This window comes from Nilaparvata lugens, chromosome 5 (genome assembly GCF_014356525.2).
Source record: "Nilaparvata lugens isolate BPH chromosome 5, ASM1435652v1, whole genome shotgun sequence".
Taxonomy (NCBI): Eukaryota; Metazoa; Arthropoda; class Insecta; order Hemiptera; family Delphacidae; genus Nilaparvata; species Nilaparvata lugens.
Window position 1 is genome coordinate 33,426,917 of NC_052508.1, and position 19,464 is coordinate 33,446,380.

The 19,464-nt window shown below is 35.0% G+C and overlaps 1 protein-coding gene across 7 annotated transcripts in view; it reads left to right on the plus strand.

Moving 5' to 3' along the window:
• The window catches only part of LOC111055348 (apoptosis-resistant E3 ubiquitin protein ligase 1), a 205,746-nt gene that overhangs the window by 117,166 nt on the left and 69,116 nt on the right, over positions 1-19,464 (plus strand). For all 7 annotated transcript variants that reach the window (XM_039428203.1, XM_039428204.1, XM_039428206.1 and 4 more), the window contains 5 exons: positions 180-385; positions 9,785-9,984; positions 16,975-17,212; positions 18,256-18,425; positions 19,119-19,296. In XM_039428203.1, the coding sequence (XP_039284137.1) occupies positions 180-385; positions 9,785-9,984; positions 16,975-17,212; positions 18,256-18,425; positions 19,119-19,296 (992 nt within the window). The remainder of the gene's footprint in view (positions 1-179; positions 386-9,784; positions 9,985-16,974; positions 17,213-18,255; positions 18,426-19,118; positions 19,297-19,464) is intronic.

Genomic DNA, 19,464 nt, shown 5'->3' on the forward strand with positions numbered 1-19,464 from the left:
TTAGAGACTCTCAAGACTATATTAGAGCATGAAATAGATTATCAGCTACGCACCCTAAAATCAGCTATTTCACGGTGAGTTTTTAGAACGTGAAGAAGTATTTTACGAGCAGTTGTTGAAAAATAAATCTATTTAATCAGCTATATGGTATTAGAAGTCCTATTTTCATATATTTACAGGCTGTTGCAAGAGGACGTGACGTCACTGGAGGACGTGTACTGGCTAGAGGACTCGCGCGCGCGCTACCTGCTGGGCAAGGACTTTGCGGCGTGGAGCACGGCCAGGCAGGCGCTGCCCGTCAACAAGGAGCACCTCGGCCAACTCAAGGCGGAGCTGTGGAGTGCTGTCGTCAAGAACAGTCAGCATCAGGACGCATGGACGCTTGGTCAGTACGCTCTAACAAATCTTACACAAAAGATGGTCACTAATTCAATTGTTACTAAATCCCTTTAACTATAGAGTATAGACTATGTCTAGTTCTAGCTAGTAGCTTCTAGCCACAGCTTCTAGCTAGCTAGTAGCATTGAGAGAAGAAAGCATAAAAAGATATCCCAAGGTATAGGACGTCTATGTTTGCCGATTCAGGCTTAGCCCAAAACCGCTCTTCTCCCAAATTTCATTATCAATAACATTTCCGAAATATATAGGTTATACTCGCTTCGCTCGCCTTATCTGTCTAGCCAGAGGACTCCCTCTAACCCCCTGCTGTATCATCCAAAATTGATAACAACAGATTCGCTTCGCTCGTCTGTATTCTTCATTTGAGCTTGCTTCCTTCCTTCAAATAGACAAATATAAAAACTCCTCCAATACAACATTTTTAACCTCAGCCTGTGTACCAAATTAAAAAAAAAAAAACGCTGGGGAGTGTAAGGGAAAACACTGTGGAACCACTCATTTCGTGAGTATCTTTAGCGTAATTTTTAAGTTCTCATAAGACAAAAATTTCTAGTCCATAGCTGAACTTCTGTACCGAATTTGAACATCTTATCCCAATTTTTTTTTTCAAATGATTGATTCAAATTTATTTATTCAAGTAAGTTACAATACATTCTGGTTTATACACGAATCTACAATAAATTACAGTACAACAGCTAATTATGCAAAATTTCACACATTATGAAAACTTATTAATTACAATGAAGATTGAATGCAACATTAGAATATTGATGATATAGTATTGTAATGTAACTACATAAATCAGCGGTGTTTCAACAATCAATAAATTATAATTTCAATGAATAAATATACACCCCACTATAAATTATATGTTTTGGGGTATAAGTAATTAGTTGCTTATTGCGTGTTATAATTACTATTTACAAACTTCATTCACTGATATGGGATTAAAGTTATTTTATAATAAAATTAGTAAAAATTTATAATACAAACAAAATTATGAAATTATTAGATAAATATTAATGTTCTTTTAAGGAAAATAATAATAAGAAAGGTTATTTTTAGAAAAATGAAAAACAGTAAAGAGAAGAATGAAGAATAAATAGTTTCAATATTTACAGTCTAACTAAATTTTCACAATTTTCCACTCCAATATCAACCAACCAGGAAAATAAACTTTTCTTGAACCTGTGTCTATTGAATTTTTCCCTAATGTAACTTGGTATTGAATTGTAAATTTTTGGTCCCAAATATATGTAGTTTCTTTGCCCAAATGTAGTGTTCATCCTTGGTACTATTGAATGCGTGTTTCTCTGCCTTGTTTGATGGTTATGATCTGCCAGTCTTATGTGTTCGTTGTTTCTCCTCATTCGCGTGATGATAGCCTGGATGTAGAGTTGTCTTACACTCAGTACTTTACTGTCCTTGAAAAGGATGTTCGTGGGGAATTGATTCTTCTTGAAGCCTATTATTTTTAGTATTCGTTTTTGAAGTTTATAGAGAGGTTCAACATGTATAAAATTCGTAGCTCCCCAGATAATTATGACGTATCTTAAAATTGATTGCACTAAAGAAAAATAAACAGTTTTTAATGTCTCATAGTTGAGGATTTTACGGAGTTGATGGAATTTGTAGAGAAGCTTCCTGATCCGGGTAATTGATAGATTAATGTGCTTGTCCCATTTGAATTTGTTGTCCACTATTGTTCCTAAATATTTTATTTCATTGACTTGTTGAATTGAAGGGCAATCACACGGGTTGTTGGGTCCACAGTGATGCAGGATTATTGAAGAATCCGGTGGTCTCGCCCGTTCTGTCAGAGAAAAAAAGGCTAAAAATTTCGTTTTTGTTGCATATACTGTAAGCAAATTTTCTCTTAACCATTTATCGACTTTCATCAATTCTTCCTGTGCCAGATTGAAAACTTCCTCCCAGGTGTTTCCTTCAAATAGTATACACGTATCATCAGCAAAAGCTATTACTCTTCCTCTTATCTTAATTGAACATAGCTCATTTGCATATGCCAAATACAGAATTGGCCCAAGAACTGTTCCTTGGGGAATCCCAAACTTCATTGTTTCCTCTGAACTGAGATGTTCTTCAACTTTGACTTCAGCAGCAAACTGTGATTAACAGTGTCAAAAGCTTTTGCTAGGTCCAGGAACACTGCTGCACATTTTTTGTTATTTTCTAGCTCATCTGTGACAAAATTTTACAATTCTAATACCGCATCTTCTGTACTCCTCACCTCACGAAAGCCAAATTGAGTCCTTGATAGTAAGTTGTTTTTTTCCATGTAATTCACAAGACGTTTCTTTACCAGTTTTTCCAAAATCTTGGAAATATTGCTTATAAGTAAAATAGGCCTGTAATTGGTGGCATTTGTTTTGTCGCCTCCTTTATGTAATGGTCTAACACATGTCTCTTTCATAGCTTTTGGAAAAATTCCTTTTGACAGACTTAAATTAAATATGTGAATTAATGGTTTTACAATTACATTTTTTATCGACTTCAATGTTCTATTATTGATTCCATCAAGTCCTGGAGCACTGTCATTTCGCAAACTACTAATAGCTTCAAGAAGCTCATCTTCAGTTACTGGGTGAAAGTAGATGGAGTGTAGAGTTCTTGTAACAGGTTTATATTGGGATATGATTTGGTCTAGTGGTTTTCTCAAGGAATCTATTATTGTCTCCGCCATTTCTTCACCTACATTTGTGAAAAAGTTATTCATGTGGTTGAGCACAGTTTCTGGATTTTCCTCTAGATTGAAAATCCTATCATCTATTTTAATAGCATTCAATTTCATTTTTGTTTTTGATTTAGAGTCAGTAGCATCTTTGATTACTTTCCACATTTTTTGTATTATCCTTTCCAGCTTCATACAGTTTCTCTCTATAGTATTGGTCCTTTGTTTCATGAATTAAAGCTGTGAGTGTATTACTATACCGACGATAGAAGTTGGTTAAATTAATGTTGTTTGGGTCTCCCTTTCTTCTTTTGTTGAGTAGATTTATGGTTCTTATTGCTGCTACTATACCTCTGGTGATCCATGGTTTGATGGGTTTGTACTTCTTCTGCCGCCGATGCTGCTTGATATTATTTTGTATATGTTGTCTCAGAGTTGATAAGAAGGTGTCATAAGATGTATCTGGATTATTATCTTCTAAAACATGAATCTACTCCTCATTCAGTAGTTCAAGCTATTAATGTCTATTTTCTCGTTTATTTCATGTGTTCCAGTTTCATTTGCACTACTTCTCGAAATATGTTGCACTCCTAGAATTGTGGTGAAGTGGTCAGTTATTGTTGATTCATAAATGATTGGAAAAAGATTATCTCTGGAGTTGGTAGCAATGTGATCTATGCAAGAAGCAGTTCCTGTTGTAGTTCTGGTTGCTTGCTTAATGCAGAGTCTGAGCCCATGCTCGCTTAGAAGATCGCAGTAGTCATTCAATCGATGATGTGGACGAATTTGAAGGGTGTTGATATTCATGTCTCCTGCACATATGACTTGTTGCCCTCTTAATTCATTCAGGATCGATTCTAAGTCACTCAGGAAATCTGAAATATCATTGAAGGACGGTGATCTGTATATTGCAAGGATGTTCCACTTTTTGTCTGCTGCATCCAACCGATTATGTAGGACATTCTGGTTAATCCGTAGCTCAACACTTTGTACATTTATACTATATTTAACATAAACAACTACACCATCATTTTGTAATGGGTTGTTCATGGTGGAAAATACATCATATCCTCGAATGGACTGGAGTACAAATTTAGTCCTAATCCAGCATTCTGTTAGAATAATAACATCAAAAGAAAAATTAATGTCGCACAATTGAATCATCAGCTCATCAAAATTTCTTCTGATACTCCTTATATTGAGACAGAAGATGCTCAAATCACAAGAACTCAATGCTGCACAAAGTTGTTGACTGTTGTTGATCACTTCATCATTCATTTCTTCAAAATAATCAAGATCCTCGAAGCTGAGCAAATTTGATAAGTTGTTGTTACTCATTATTTAAACTCTCATTAATCCTTTCCATGTCTCTTTCATTCCAGCTTAAGAGAAACTCTCCACTAACATCCTTTAGTTTTCGAATTAGGGTCAGCACTAAATCTTCTTGCCCTGTTGTGATATATCTGAATGTTTGTGTGTGTGTCTGCTCATTGCTACTATTACATGTTGTGTGCTGTTATATATTCCAAGTTGTTTTTTATTGTTCCTTATCAGAACTACTTTCTTGTGCGTTAAGCCCTGTGCTTCATGAATTTTATGGACTTTAATTGAAGGGTGAAATTTTGATTGCAGCTCTTCTAGCACTGTTTTCTTCTCGAGCTGAGTGAATGTAAGAATCAGAATGTTGGGTTCAAGTGGTCCAAGTTCTCCATTTGTTATTGGAGGTCTGACGGATAACAGGACCTCATTTTTCGTACCAATGTCCTTGTAGTAGCTGGAAAGGATGTAGCAGACGTCTATTGGACACCCTCTAGTTACTGTTTGATGGATTCTCTTCTCACAGAGAGATGAAATGTGTGACCATTCAGCTGTTAATTTACTTCTCTCTATGTAAGGTATTTGGTTTGAATATCCTAGCAGAATAATCTCAGAAGCACCAGCGAGAGATGAGACAAATCCCACGAAACCTGCATGCATTAATACTGCTTCATCTATGAATACACGTTTGTACTGCTTTTTTGATCCGTTTATTATAAAAGATGAAACTGTTCTATAATCCTGTTTAATTATTCTTTCATATTTATTTTTGTGAATTCTATTCACCTCTTGCCTAATTTCATTTATTCCAGCTCTTGTCTGACACAAAATGAGATCTTCACCTGGTGTATGTTGCTGAAGGATAAAGCGAGTTTTACCACACCCTGGAACTCCATCCATCCAAGTTATTTTTTGCATCTTACAATTTGTGATGTCAACTTATGAATATTCTTCAGTAGCTCAGCATTCAGCAGATGATTTGGGTGTCTCTACTGACTAGAATATACTTTTCCTTAGTTAAGAATGACTTTGTTGTTTCATTGTAGGGTACGTATTTTCCTTCATTTTCAAAACAGAAGCCCATTCGATATGTAGTGGATGTCGGCCACAGGAAAGTCTTAAGTCAATTGTCGTAGATGTTCATCTCGTTTCGCCTTATCTCTTGAATAAATGCTGCTGAAGAAGAGATATTACTACTCAGTGATGATAGTACTCCCCTATATAAATCCGCATTCAGAACATCATACTGTTGAATAAAGTTCCTGAGTTCTATCATACTGTTCAAATAAGCATAGAGAATAGAATCATACGGTAGGTATTCTTTTGGACAATCTTCAGAGCCATCGTTTTCATGTGGTATATCCAAAAAATTTAGATTGTTTATTCCTCTGTAATAGAATACATAATTCAGGTTTTTAGTTTTATTACTAAACTTAAAATGTCCAAGCATGTGAATTCGGAGTCAATATCAAAAGGAATCTATTCCAATCGTAATGTTGTATTTATTTATCGATGCATATTCGTCTATTACCAGTAAGAGGTCACGGATACCTAATTGAGCCTCATTGTTATTATTTTGCGCTAATATCAATGTCAATGAATTTTTAACAAGATGAAAACGAATTGAGCTATTATTTACGTTCCGTAAATAAACAGTAGGTAAGCTATTGTATTCATCTTGACTCAGCGTTTTCTTCTTGATTGAATGTGCAAGGCCTTCTGAAATACGTAAACTATTTTTATTTCAGTGAGCTAATGATAAATTAAAATCTGTATATTGACCAAAGCTGAAAATCAAAGACGTCCTACTTTTCGCTGACTGTTTTATTAATTCTGTTTTTTTAATAGATGATAGGAAATCTTGAATATCTATTTTTATATTTGATTCTGTGAATTTATTTGATGATTTTGAGCTGGAAATTCTATTTTTAATCTTTTTAAGCACTTCCATAATTTGTTCGATCAATTGATTGTTGCAATGCTTTCACATAGCTGGGACACTTTAGATAATCTACTTTGTGGTCTGAGGGTTTATCAGCTCTTTTGCAGTTAAAACATACTGGAGGTTTATCGATTGAAGGGCAGGTTTTGATGTTGTGTCCTGTGATGGATCAATGACCACAGATGTCTTCTTCTTTTTTACAATGTTTTGTGATGTGCCCATAGACTTGACAATTATAGCACCTTTGCACTGCATGGTAATCATTAACTCTACATGATGTCATATCTATAAATATTTTTTTCTTATTAATTATTGCTTTCCTAATTTCGGGTTCACATTCTACTACCCAATGCACGGAATCCTTGTTTTTCGGCCCTAATTTGAATGATGGCTTGCAACCTTCTTCAAATTTTTGTTTTTCTATCCCTGAATTGACAAAATTTTTGATATATATTTCTTCAGTTACCTCTTTGTTAGTGAGATCAGATGGAACATCATAAACAATTATCCTGGGTTTTTTATTTTGGGGCTCAGTTATCTTGATTTGATCATTATTTACAGCTTTATTCTTCAATAATTTCTTTTTGTCCTTTAGAGAATCCAGAACAATGAGTAAACCTCCTCCTTTAACGGGTACTGTCTTTTTTATTTTAATGTTATCCTTTCTCGCGATGTTGGTTTTCAGTGTTCCTTTTATTTTTTCACTGTCTTGTTTCTCATTACCGGTGGAATTTGAGGGTTTAATTAAAACTACATGTTCTTTTGGAAGGATTTTCCTGACTTGATTATTGGACTGGGGATTGCTTGAAGTAGACTAGCTTTTTTCGGTAGTTGTATCATGTCTGCGTAAGTAATTGGCCTGTCTTTATTTTTAATTTCCTGAACAGATTTGCTTAAGTCCTGTAATGAGTCGTGAATTTTCGGATGCCCTAAAGAATCACTTATTTGGCTAATAGTAACTGCTCTCGTTTCTACTTTCACGATTACCAATGCTAATTTCTGAACTAATTCTAAGAAATTATCATATTCGGCTCTGGAAACCTTGTTTTTTTTTTAAATTCTGACGAAGCCCATTCCTTGAATTCCGAAGAGATACTCTTCATGTTCATTATGTCTGTGTTGAATTCACTCAGCAATAATTGTTCAACAGTTTCCATTTTACCTGGTTGTTCTCGTACTTTGAGTCCTTGGTTTCCTGGAAAGTTATTCGATCAAATGCAATTCAAGATGGCGGCTAAAATGGCGGAAATGTTGTCAAAAACAGGGGTTTTCGCGATTTTCTCGAAAACGGCTCCAACGATTTAGATCAAATTCATACCTAAAATAAGCTATAAGCTATATCAACTGCCACAAGTCCCATATCTTAAAAAATTTCAGGAGCTCCGCCCCATCTATGCAAAGTTTGATTTTAGATTCCCAATTATCAGGCTTCAGATACAATTTAAACAAAAAAAGTTGAGTGGAAAAGATTGAGCATGAAAATCTCTACAATCAATGTTCAGCAACATTTTCACCTAAAATTGAAAATAAGCTCAAAATTCGAGAAAATGTGATTATCCAATTGCAAACAGTCGGCAACCGTTCATTCTATTAAATCATTCACTATGAAGAGATAGCAGACCTCGTGTGTCTCCAGCGTTATTGTCCTGTCACCAGCTGGCTCAAATCTTCGAATTGTAGAGTTGAGATGCGCGGGAACACTAGCGTCAGGTGATCAATTTTCATAACGGCAAGGAAAGTTGTATGAGTGCGCCACACCAGATTTTTGTTTCTCGTGATTAGATTGTCTAAGGACGGTAGTTTAGCTTCTTCTTCTTTTTCGAGGGTGAACTGCTGTATTTTGGGGTGTATCTGGTTCAGCTTCATCAACAGGGATGTTGGGGTACATGGAATTCCATTGTTTCATTTCCATGTTCCCCAACATCCCTGTTGATGAAGCCCTAATCATCATGAATCAAAATGCACACTTTTCTAAATAATCAATTATTGACCTGACAAGCCACTGCCTGAAAAATACATATTCCACTCACAATAACCAATACTACAGACAAATTGAAGGAGCCCCCATGGGATCATCCCTCTCTCCAGCCATAGCCAATCTCTTCATGACTCATTTTGAAGAAGAAGCTCTCAGTAGAACAAAACTGAAACCAACCCTTTGGAAGAGATATGTCGACGATATCTTCATCATTTGGCCTCATGGTAAAGAAGAACTTTTCGAATTCCTCAATCAGCTGAAACAGATATACCCCAAAATACAGTTCACCCTCGAAATAGAAGAAGAAGCTAAACTACCGTTCTTAGACATTCTAATCACGAGAAACAAAATATGGCAGTCTGGAACACTCTGTATACCGAAAACCAACCCATACAAATAGATACCTGAATGCACTATCTCATCATCCTGAATGCACACTCCTTCTCTGTAGTCAATAGTCTAATATTTCGATCTCTTCATCTCACGGACGAAAAAAGCAAAGAAGAGGAGATCAAGACAATCATATCCATACTGAAGTGTAATGGCTACAATAATAGAATAATCGAAAAATCATTGAAAAAACAACTGACACCTCCAATCCCCGAAGAAAAACTCAAGGAAGAGAAAGCATTCGAAAAAACCGTCCTTCTTCCATACATTAGGGGTACCACCGACCGTATTGGAAGAATACTGAAAAAACATCAAATCAAACCAGTCTACAAACCTCTCCAAACTATTTCGAAATTTCTAAAGAAACCCTTTCAGAGATTAGAACTAGAAAATCAGGGCGTCTATAGTATATTCCCTGCCTGAATTGTGACAAGATGTATGTAGGTAAAACAAATAGAAGAATATCAGCCAGGATAGAGGAACACAATTTGAACAAAAAAAACAAACAATCCACTTCAGCCCTTTACAACCATGGAAAAAAACACAGGTCACAAAATAAATTTTAAGAATTCAAAACAAATAGCCAACATTCAAGATTTTCGGGTTAGGATTGTACGAGAGGCCCTAGAAATAGAGAAACAAGGGCGCCTTAACAAAAGAGATGACAGTACAAATATATCTTCCCTTTGGAAAATCATTCTCAACACAGCACAAAAGCCAGACACTTCTCCGGGAATTCCATTCATCCAGCAGCGCCAGGCCGAACACGTGGAAGAAGGAGAGGGGAGGAGGTACTCCCTTCGACCACGTGGAAGAACTTCCAAACACACACAGGAGTCAGTGTAGCTGAAACTGCGCTCCGAGGATGTCTTTGTTAAAATGGAGAAACGTCAGCAAGTAGGTGAAACTGCTTATCGGATGTGCCCGGTTAATATATTAGGATGTTCATCCATCCGCGAATTTTTTAAAGTTAACATATATATCGATTTCACTTCCAAGAATTTTCGAATCCAACTTTCTGTTTTGACGTTTGATAGGGCACTCCGTATGATGTTCGGTTTGTTGGTAGGTGGTATGCTGGTGGTGTCGGTGTCGGTGGCGGGTCTGGTGACACTGGCGGCCATGACGCAGCCGTCGCTGGCGCCCGAGGCGAAGCACAGCCTGCTGCAGTATGTGACCGGCAAGTATCTGCAGCCCACCAACTGCACTGTCCACTTCGACTGGTCCGACCCCCACCCGGTCGGCCAAACCATGACGTTCACTGTCCGCGTAAGTATTCACATTATACTAGTACTTCTGTGAACAGTAGACCTCACGCATTATTCTCATGCACAAGTACCTGATGTCTCCTGTTTTAAATGTTAACAAACTCAGTTCACGTTTGAATTTGTATTCCATATGATATAATTCATCCAGTTCCGTGATAATCTTCCCATCTGATGGAAATAGATAAACCAATTTATCCAGTGAACAAGAGCTACATTATCATTACAAATTATTAAATAGAATCAATGATTGAGTGAGCGTTTGTACTACAAGATTAAAATTTAATATTCCTTTAGTTTGTGTACCTTGGATATGTAAATTGACATACTCTTATTTAATAAATATTTCTTATACCTTCTTAAGACTTGCGCAAGTTTTATGTTAATTTTTAATATTTATAACCTTTCCGACAAGCTAGCTTTTATATTTGAATCACTCGAAGCACTGAGGGCGCCCTAACTTTATATATTACGATGATATATCACTTACGTGCTGAATTTTTATAAGCTGTTGGCGGCGATCCGAATTTCCTGGTAGTCCTGGATTTTTGGTGGCCGAAGTCATCTTCTCCAAGGGATTAAATAAATATTTAAATGACTTTCGCTTTAATGCAGCATCACTAAGTCTTATGAAAAATTAATAAATGAATTTAAACTTTAAGTCTTTAAAAAGTACAATGTAATAAAGGGTCTTGTGCTCTACAAATTTTAGTGTCATTCCATAGTGGTGTCTGGCAGGCAAGTGGGCAGGTTCTACTTTTATTTCTACAATTTTCATTTCCGACTTACAAATTTACATAAATTTAAATAATTCGCTATATTACGCCATTTAAAGGTTCAAATGGAGTAAAGTGTATGTATTCTCAGTGTGGCGATCTGTGTAGCGGAGAAAACTGTGAATGCTGTCATCATTATTTTTTCTTTTCTCTGCTTTCACAAAAATATAGGAAGACATTTCATTTTTTGTTTCTTACTGTTTCTTGTGGTCTTCGTTGCGCCACCAAGACATTTTTTTGTTAAATTTCGTTTTTTTTCTTCTTCTTTTTCTCACCTCAACCTCCTTAACCTCTCCTTTTCTTAAAAAAATTTTCTATGGTACTGATCAACAACTTTGAAGATGAACTCTTATTGGAATCTTATGAAACGATAGAAGTAGATGATATTATTTTCAACTTTAAGCCCCATGATTATGTTGATAAATTATGTGACAACTTTTTTAATATTTGCCACATGAATATAAGGAGCATGAATCGAAACTTTGATGATTTTGCTTACATTATACAAAACTGTGAAACAAAATTTGATATAATTGTCCTGAGCGAAACCTTGGTTGTTGATAATAACCTTTTCAATTATAATTTAAATGATTATTCGGTTCAAAGCGTTCCGGGTAACTTAAATAAATGTGATGGAATTTGCGTGTTTAGTAAAAATATCTTGAAAATTGAATGTATAAACTATGACATATTGGAATCAAATTCTCTAATACTTGATGTCATACAGAAATCAAATATCAGATTAACTATTGTCGCTATATATCGGTCACCTTCTTCTAATCTAACTATTTTTCTGAATAGTTTGAATGAGTGCATTGATTACCTAAACAAAACTAAGAGTCCGAACATAATAATAACTGGCGATATCAACATTGATTTAAACCGAAACACCAACGTAACAAACGAATATTTTAATTTACTTTCTTCAAATGGTTTCAAATCTTTTATAAACAAGCCCACGCGTGAGTCAAACGGTTCCCAATCATGTATAGACCACTTTTCCTTTAAAAATAGTTCTTTTTCCAGTGATACAACAATTGGCTCGGTAATAAAAACAAGTGTAACTGATCTTGAACTTAACTTGCATGAATTTGGGCTTGTATGAAAATGTAAAAATGACACAACAAACAACAGATAACAAGGAATTTTTACACTATAATAATCTTATAAAGAATTTAAAAAATTGCAATTGGTCAGATTTGGATGCATTGGTTGACTCGAGTATTGATGACGTGATCGATTACTTCATGAACAGATTAAATACAGAGATAAAAAAGGAAACTTATGTGCAACTAGTACCCCACAAACTGAAACTTCTCAAGCCTTGGATTACAACTGGACTAATTATTTCAATAAGGAAACGTGATCTCATGTACCAAACCCTAAAAAAACAGCCTTTCAACTCCATTCTAAAATCGCAGTATATAAATTATAGAAACATCTTAAATAATATGATTAAACAATGTAAATATGACTTCTATAATAATAAACTATCGAAATGCAAAGGAAACTCAAAAAAAAAAAAAATATGGGAGTGTATAAATGATTTACTCAACACTAGAAGAGAGACTTGTACGCCTAAGATTGAGTCCGATGTTCTTAATCACCATTTTGCACATGTAGGTGAGTTGTATGCCAATAAACTAATTAATGATAACCCTATACAACATACATTTGTTGATACTACAATTCCATCGTATAGTTCCTTCTTTTTGGCTTATACAGATGATGAGGAAATATTGGCCACAATAAATTCTCTCAAAGGTAATTCTGCTCCTGGAGTGGACAATCTGACAGCTACTTGTCTAAAGAAGATTGCTCCCTCAATTACAAAACCTCTCAAACGTATCATCAACAAATGTTTCGAGGTGGGTCATTTTCCAAGACAGTTCAAAGTTGCCAAAATTGTTCCTATCCATAAATCAGGTGATCCGTCCAACCCTACCAACTACCGTCCTATTAGTCTGATGAATAACTTAGCCAAAGTAATGGAGAAGATAATTAAAAAAAGATTATTGGGCTATCTGAATAAATTCAACATTATTAATGAAAACCAGTATGGATTCCAGCCCGGTAAATCTACAGAGGATGCCATCACCAGATTATTACAAATTATAACAAAAAACTTTAATAATAAGAAAAAAACGTTGACAGTATTCTTGGATTTAGCCAAGGCATTTGACACTATCTCTCAAAAACGACTTCTGGAAAAAATGGAACACCTGGGGATTAGGGGTATACCACTAATATTATTCAAGAGTTACCTGTCAAATCGATCTCAGATACTCAACACAAGCAATATGAAACTCACTGATTTTGGTTTGCCGCAAGGTACTGTCCTATCTCCCATTTTGTTCTTAATCTATATCAATGATCTCCTCAAATTAAATATAAGAAATTGTGATATAATATCATTTGCAGACGACACTGCTCTAACTTTCACTGAAAACTCATGGGATGATGTAAAAATTGCAGCGGAAAGTGGACTCAGATTGGCGTTCTCTTGGCTTAATCAACACATATTAACCCTCAACACAACTAAAAGCGTCTTCATGTTATTTTCACCCAATTCCCTTACTCAACCACGAACAATAGACAGTATAAAAATCCATCGATTAAACTGTAACGACCATAGACTTCTTAGCTGCTGTTCTTGTCAGAAAATTCAAAAATAAAAAAAAGTTAAGTACCTGGGTATCTTGTTGGATCCACACTTAAGGTGGGATAATCAAATTAATAACATGTGTTCCAAACTAAAATTCCTTATCTACAAATTTCACCAAATTAGACAACTGAGCAATATAAAAATAGCTAAACTAATCTATTATTCGTATGCTCAATCCGCTTTTCAATATGGCATACGGGCTTGGGGGAGAGCTTTGAATGCGCATTTCACAAAACTTTTCATTATTCAAAAACATCTTTTAAAACTATTCTAGGCAAACCCAGACTTTTTCCAACAAATGATTCATTCAGGGAGTTCAAGGTTTTAACAGTTCGACAACTTTTCATAAAAAATTTGGTACTATATATTATAAAAAATAAAAATTTATTTGAACCTCAAGAATCTCTTTTGGGCTTGCGCCCCGCGCGAGACATTTTCCAATTTGTCAGAATGGACTTGAATGTGTGGTGTGTAGGAGACAGTTTTCTTATATTTCCAATAAATTAATAAACCACATTCCCGTAAATATTCTTGAAAAAAACAAACATAAACCAAAGGCTTAGATCAGACATAGATAAATGGATAATAGCAAATAAAATCGAGGAAAAATTGTTTTAAATAAACTAATTTTCGTCTACTCCATGGTTGCAGTTGACTTACCTACCTCTTACCGTTCTCTTCTTCTTCATTCTCCTTCTTCTTCGTCTTCTTCTTTCTTCTTGGCCTTTTCCGTCTTTTGTCCTTCCGTTCCTTTATTTTTAGTATCCTCTTTATTATTAAGTACTAGTTTTTATTCTGTATTTTTTTTCAAGAAATTTGTTTTGGATCATTTTCTTCGTCTTCTTCTTTCTTCTTGGCCTTTTCCGTCTTTTCTCCTTCCGTTCCTTTATTTTTAGTATCCTCTTTATTATTAAGTACTAGTTTTTATTCTGTATTTTTTTCAAGAAATTTGTTTTGGATCATTTTTGTTACATATTTTTGAAAAACATTTATATTGCAACTCACACCTGCGCACAGGGTTTCTTTGCAGGTTTGGATTCTTATATATATATATATATATATATATATATATATATATATATATATTTTGTCTTGAAAGTGTTGTATATTTTTTTGAGAATCAATAAATTTGAATTTGAAAATAGTCCATGCCAATCTACTAAACCATTACTTATATCCCAGGTCTGATACCTTATATTTTCTCGGACCATATCCGATACATAAACTGAGTAATACAAATTTATAAAATCTTATCATTTATAGAAATATTTATAAATACATTTGAATCGGCTCTCTATTGCCGCCCATCGATTACTGCAATTTGATTGGTTCATGCAAATTCACTACTGTATACATGCGCCTAGGAACATCCTACTTCCTTAATATTCTAATTTATTTTTATTTGGTGGTTTAAGTATATTCATTACAGATAATAGTTTTCTATAGGGTTTATAAGTTGTTTCTCCCTCTACAACAATTAGCCATGTGCTTTCCAAAGTCCTCCAGTTACATACCATTTGTTTACAATAAATTTTTGCCAAGGTGTCTGGCTAGATTTTCACGTTATGCGACTTGATCGTTTATTAGGTCGCCGATCAGTAGGTATTTTAAGCCTAACCTCAAATTTTCCAATACTTTATATAATATAATATAAGTAGCAAATAACTTTCTTTTTCTATTCGGCTGTTCTAATTTTAGCCATGATACCTGTTATTATCTAATCTTTTAATAATCGTTATCGCATTTGGCGATAATAGACTAGCTATTTCACTTCAGACCTATAAAATTCTCCCAAATAGGTATTTTGTTTGCTCATCAGATTTCAATATGTTACAATATATATATATATATATATATATATATATATATATATATATTTAATGTTGTCGAAGTATGGAGGAATTCCTTTTCTTTTCATATTATCTTTAACATGTAAAATTTAAAAAAAACCTTGTGTATACATCGACGCGCAGTTGAAAAAGGAATATTTCTGCCAAATCTCATAGAATTCTATCAACGCGTTCGGCCGTAATTGCGTTACATACATACAGGCAGACAAAAGAAAATCCGAGTTAAAACATAGACCTCACTACGTTCGGTCAACAATCATCAATTTATTGTCAACTGAAAAAGTGAGAAAAAATGAAGATTAAGACACCTGATGATGATGATAATAATAGGTCACATCACATCATAGCTCATAATCACATCACATAAACATTATACAATAGCTGGCCAGGATAGCCGAGACGACTAAGGCGTTGCACCATTCAGCCTGCTAGCACTACCTGGTCGTGGGTTCGAATCCCGTTGTAGGCTTGGACGATTGGTTTTATTTGTTTGTTGTTTTGTTTAATCTATTTCTCCAAGACATACAATATATATTGTACATGAATTCGTGATCATCTCATAAAATCACCTATTCACTTCCCATTAGCCACGCACAAGGTGAAAGGTCGTATGGACATCATCAAAAAAAAACTCAGAAACATTGATGAATATTATCAACTGAATAATTGAGAACCGATTAATAGTGAGACACCTGTTGAAGAAATTATTGTTACCAACTATGTGTAGGGCCTAAATTACTTGCATAATACATTTATAGATATTATTCAAGAAAGTGTGATCTATGATTTAGGAAAGCCAAATCATTCATTGTTCCTTTGGCAACCAAGACTCGTCGAAATATTGGAAAATTAAATATATGGTTTAAGACATCAGTAAGAGGAAACTTGAGTTTAATGGCTTTTATTGACTAAAATAAACTAAATTTATTGACTAAATTTAGAATTGCTATTAAATGCATAATTTATTAGCTCATTCAAATAATGTTGTTCTTGTATGAGCTATTTCTTTTTATTACTTTCTGTTTACATATTCATAAATAACGAAAGTCTTTCAATGTTGTTTCAAAACTTACAAATGCTTCAAATGACTTCTACGAATAATTGGTTTACAACTTTTGAAAATGAAAATTATGCATTTCAACTTTCTTATTTGTGTTTTGTTTGTTTTGGAATCCAAGCCAAGATTAGGCCTCTACCAGGTTCTACCACCTAGCCCAATCTAGTTGGAATGGATATGTTCTATTTTTAAACATTAGATTATTTTCAAATATTCATACTTTTCTTATTCTAACTTTCAGTGTTTTGTCGTTTTCGAGTGTAAATAGTTGAATTTGAGCTCTATGACTGAAGGTTTCCTTCTAACTCACTCCAGTGCTTTCGAATGGTTACGTTAACAGACAGTCACGACTGAAGTAGAACAATTTTGAGACCTAGTTAAAGCTATATTTCAATGGAAAAAAATATATAAGGCGAGGTGGGAACCTCGCATATGGAACTCTTACTCTCTTTACTCACAAACAGACCCGCAGGTCCACTTGAGTGTAGTTTCAAATATTCTGTAAAATAGTGTAAGCTTAGAAATAATTTATTGAAATGATAGTGAATTTGATGATTTTTGTAAATCTTTATTTTTTATTAAACCATAAAAAATCAATTATACTCTTCACTAACAGAAGAATAGCAATAATGTATTGTGTGCGCAGTTCTACCAACGCAACGGCCAGCCGTACCCGATCTGCGACACAGACTCGCTGAGCGTGGAGATCAGTGAGGGCCTGCGACGGGTTGCCACCCTGGTGGAGCTGGGAGGCCGGGAGCCAACTGCCTACAACCGGGCCATCTGCAAGTTCACGGTGCGTCACGCCGGCCATTACCGCATCGCTGTCCTTGTCGGCAACGTCAACGTGCACGGCAGTCCTTTCACCAAGACATTCTTGCCTGGTCAGTTTACTATTCACTCAACGATAGTCGATTCTTAGACAGGTTATGGTCGCTCAGGCTAATATTTAACGAGCGTTAGCGAGTCCCTTCTTTTGACACAAGGCCAGAATTATTGTCCATCTGTGGCCCGGTTGCACAAACGCCTGTTATATTTTAACCGTGATTGAATGTCACGAGAACCAATCAGAGAATCTTCTTTTCAAAAAAGCCTTTCCTAATTGGTTCTCATGACATCTAATCATTACTAAAACTTAACAAGCTTTTGTGCAAACGGGCCTGTTTTTTCATGCTATACAACAACTTTCGAACGCTTTGACCAATCAGCTTCAAAATTTAAACACATATTCTTTGAACCATTATATAGATCGGAGCTTGTTGGCCAAAAAAATTGATTCATTCATTCATCCTTCTATTCCTCATATTACGTGATTACATTTCAAGTTCATAAAAAATGTTTTTATAGTCAACCGCACGAAAATACTGTAGTCCGATGGCAATTGGAACAGATGAGTCCCCCTCACCCCCGCAGACTTGGGTATTAGTCAGATATATTTTAAAAATATCAATCAATTTCCATTTATAATTAGCTGTAGACAACATTGATCATCTCTTATTTTTGACAACGTTGATCTCATTCAATTTCCTACGGACTATTTTCGTGCGGTTGACTATAGTAGGTTTTATTATTGAACTAAAGAGACTAGACTATTGTTACTGGAATGCAAATGAAGAATTTGATTGTTATTAAATTCCTATAACTATAGTCTATATATCTGTTTCAGGCTCTTGGCATGTTAACTATGATTGAAGTATAGTTAGCATTTTATTAGATAGAACATGCAATGATTTCAAAGAAGTAAGGTATGCATCAACTAACCTTTTGCAAACGAACAAATCCGATGTTCGAGTATTAGCCCCGCCTTAAATTAGGAAATGTTGCTGCATTTTCTGCTTTCAGTTCATTTCCATGGCTTTTTGTTCCATGCTTCAAATCCATAACAGATATTTTGTGTGAATAACATAGCTGCTTTGTATTTGTACAGGTCCTCCGGATCCGTTGAAAACAGCGTTCGTGCGTCATAGCTCGACCGTGGTGTGCACGGCTGAGATTCCTCACTGCCTTGCCATCGAGCCCAGAGATGAGTTTAACAACCTTTGTCATTTCGTTGCTGGCGATGATCCTATCAATGGTTACACCTGCTCAATATCTCACGTAATATTCAAATCCAACTAACATTTTCACACAAACTAAATTAAATGGTGAATCACTCATATTTGCTCAAACAAAGAGAGATATTTATTCATGGATAAATCAAATTTCAATTTGTTCAGGTTGAATTAAGCAGAGTTTCTAAGTGGTTATTCATCAATATTAGATGAAAAACCTACAGAGACCACTCTTAGTCTTTAATTCAGATATCTACGATATTGACGTAAAATAGTGATTTTAGTGAGAACTCTTGAATTTTGAGTACTTGTAAGTTGATGTTGTCATTTGAACCTTTCAAGAGTGAGCAATTAAACTTGGAAATACATTCTTTCATCGTGTACTTTCTGAAACTCCATACTTTAAAATCATTTCTCTCTCTACTTAACTTTCACCTAGTTCGTTTGAATATTTTTCTCACTAAGAAGCAATGTATTACAGCTTGAATAAATTCCACTCCGAATTATATATGAAGAAATTACTGTATACCACTGGGTGATATAAAAAATTAGTAATGATCTATAAATTACTGTATACCACTGATTGATATAAAAAAATAGTAATGATCTATAAGCAATTATAATTTTGACAGTTTAACTATGTGTTTTGATAGTTTGACATTATAACAAATATAGAGACATATCACCATTTGAATTAGTGTAGCTTTTTCTATGATTTGTTGTGTGGTAATGGTTGTAGCTTGGTGGCGGTGAGTACAGTGCCGAGTGGGGCATAACCAGCAACTTTGACTACGACGAAGCGGGCCTTCGCGTGCGTCTGACTGTGGCCTTCCCCAAAGAGGGCTGCTACCGCCTCAAGGTCGCCTACAACGGAGTCACCCTCCACAACGGCGATTTCGACTGTATTGTTCTTACTAGTAAGTCGAACCATCGCTTCATTCTTCCCCAGTTTCTAACCGACCTGAATCCCTCTACTTCGTTATCTTTTTTCCAGCTCTTATTCCTATTAAATAAAATTCTTACTAAATGAATTTGCTTGCTTGTATGAACAAATAAATAAGCGTCATTTAAGGTCGGGACACACT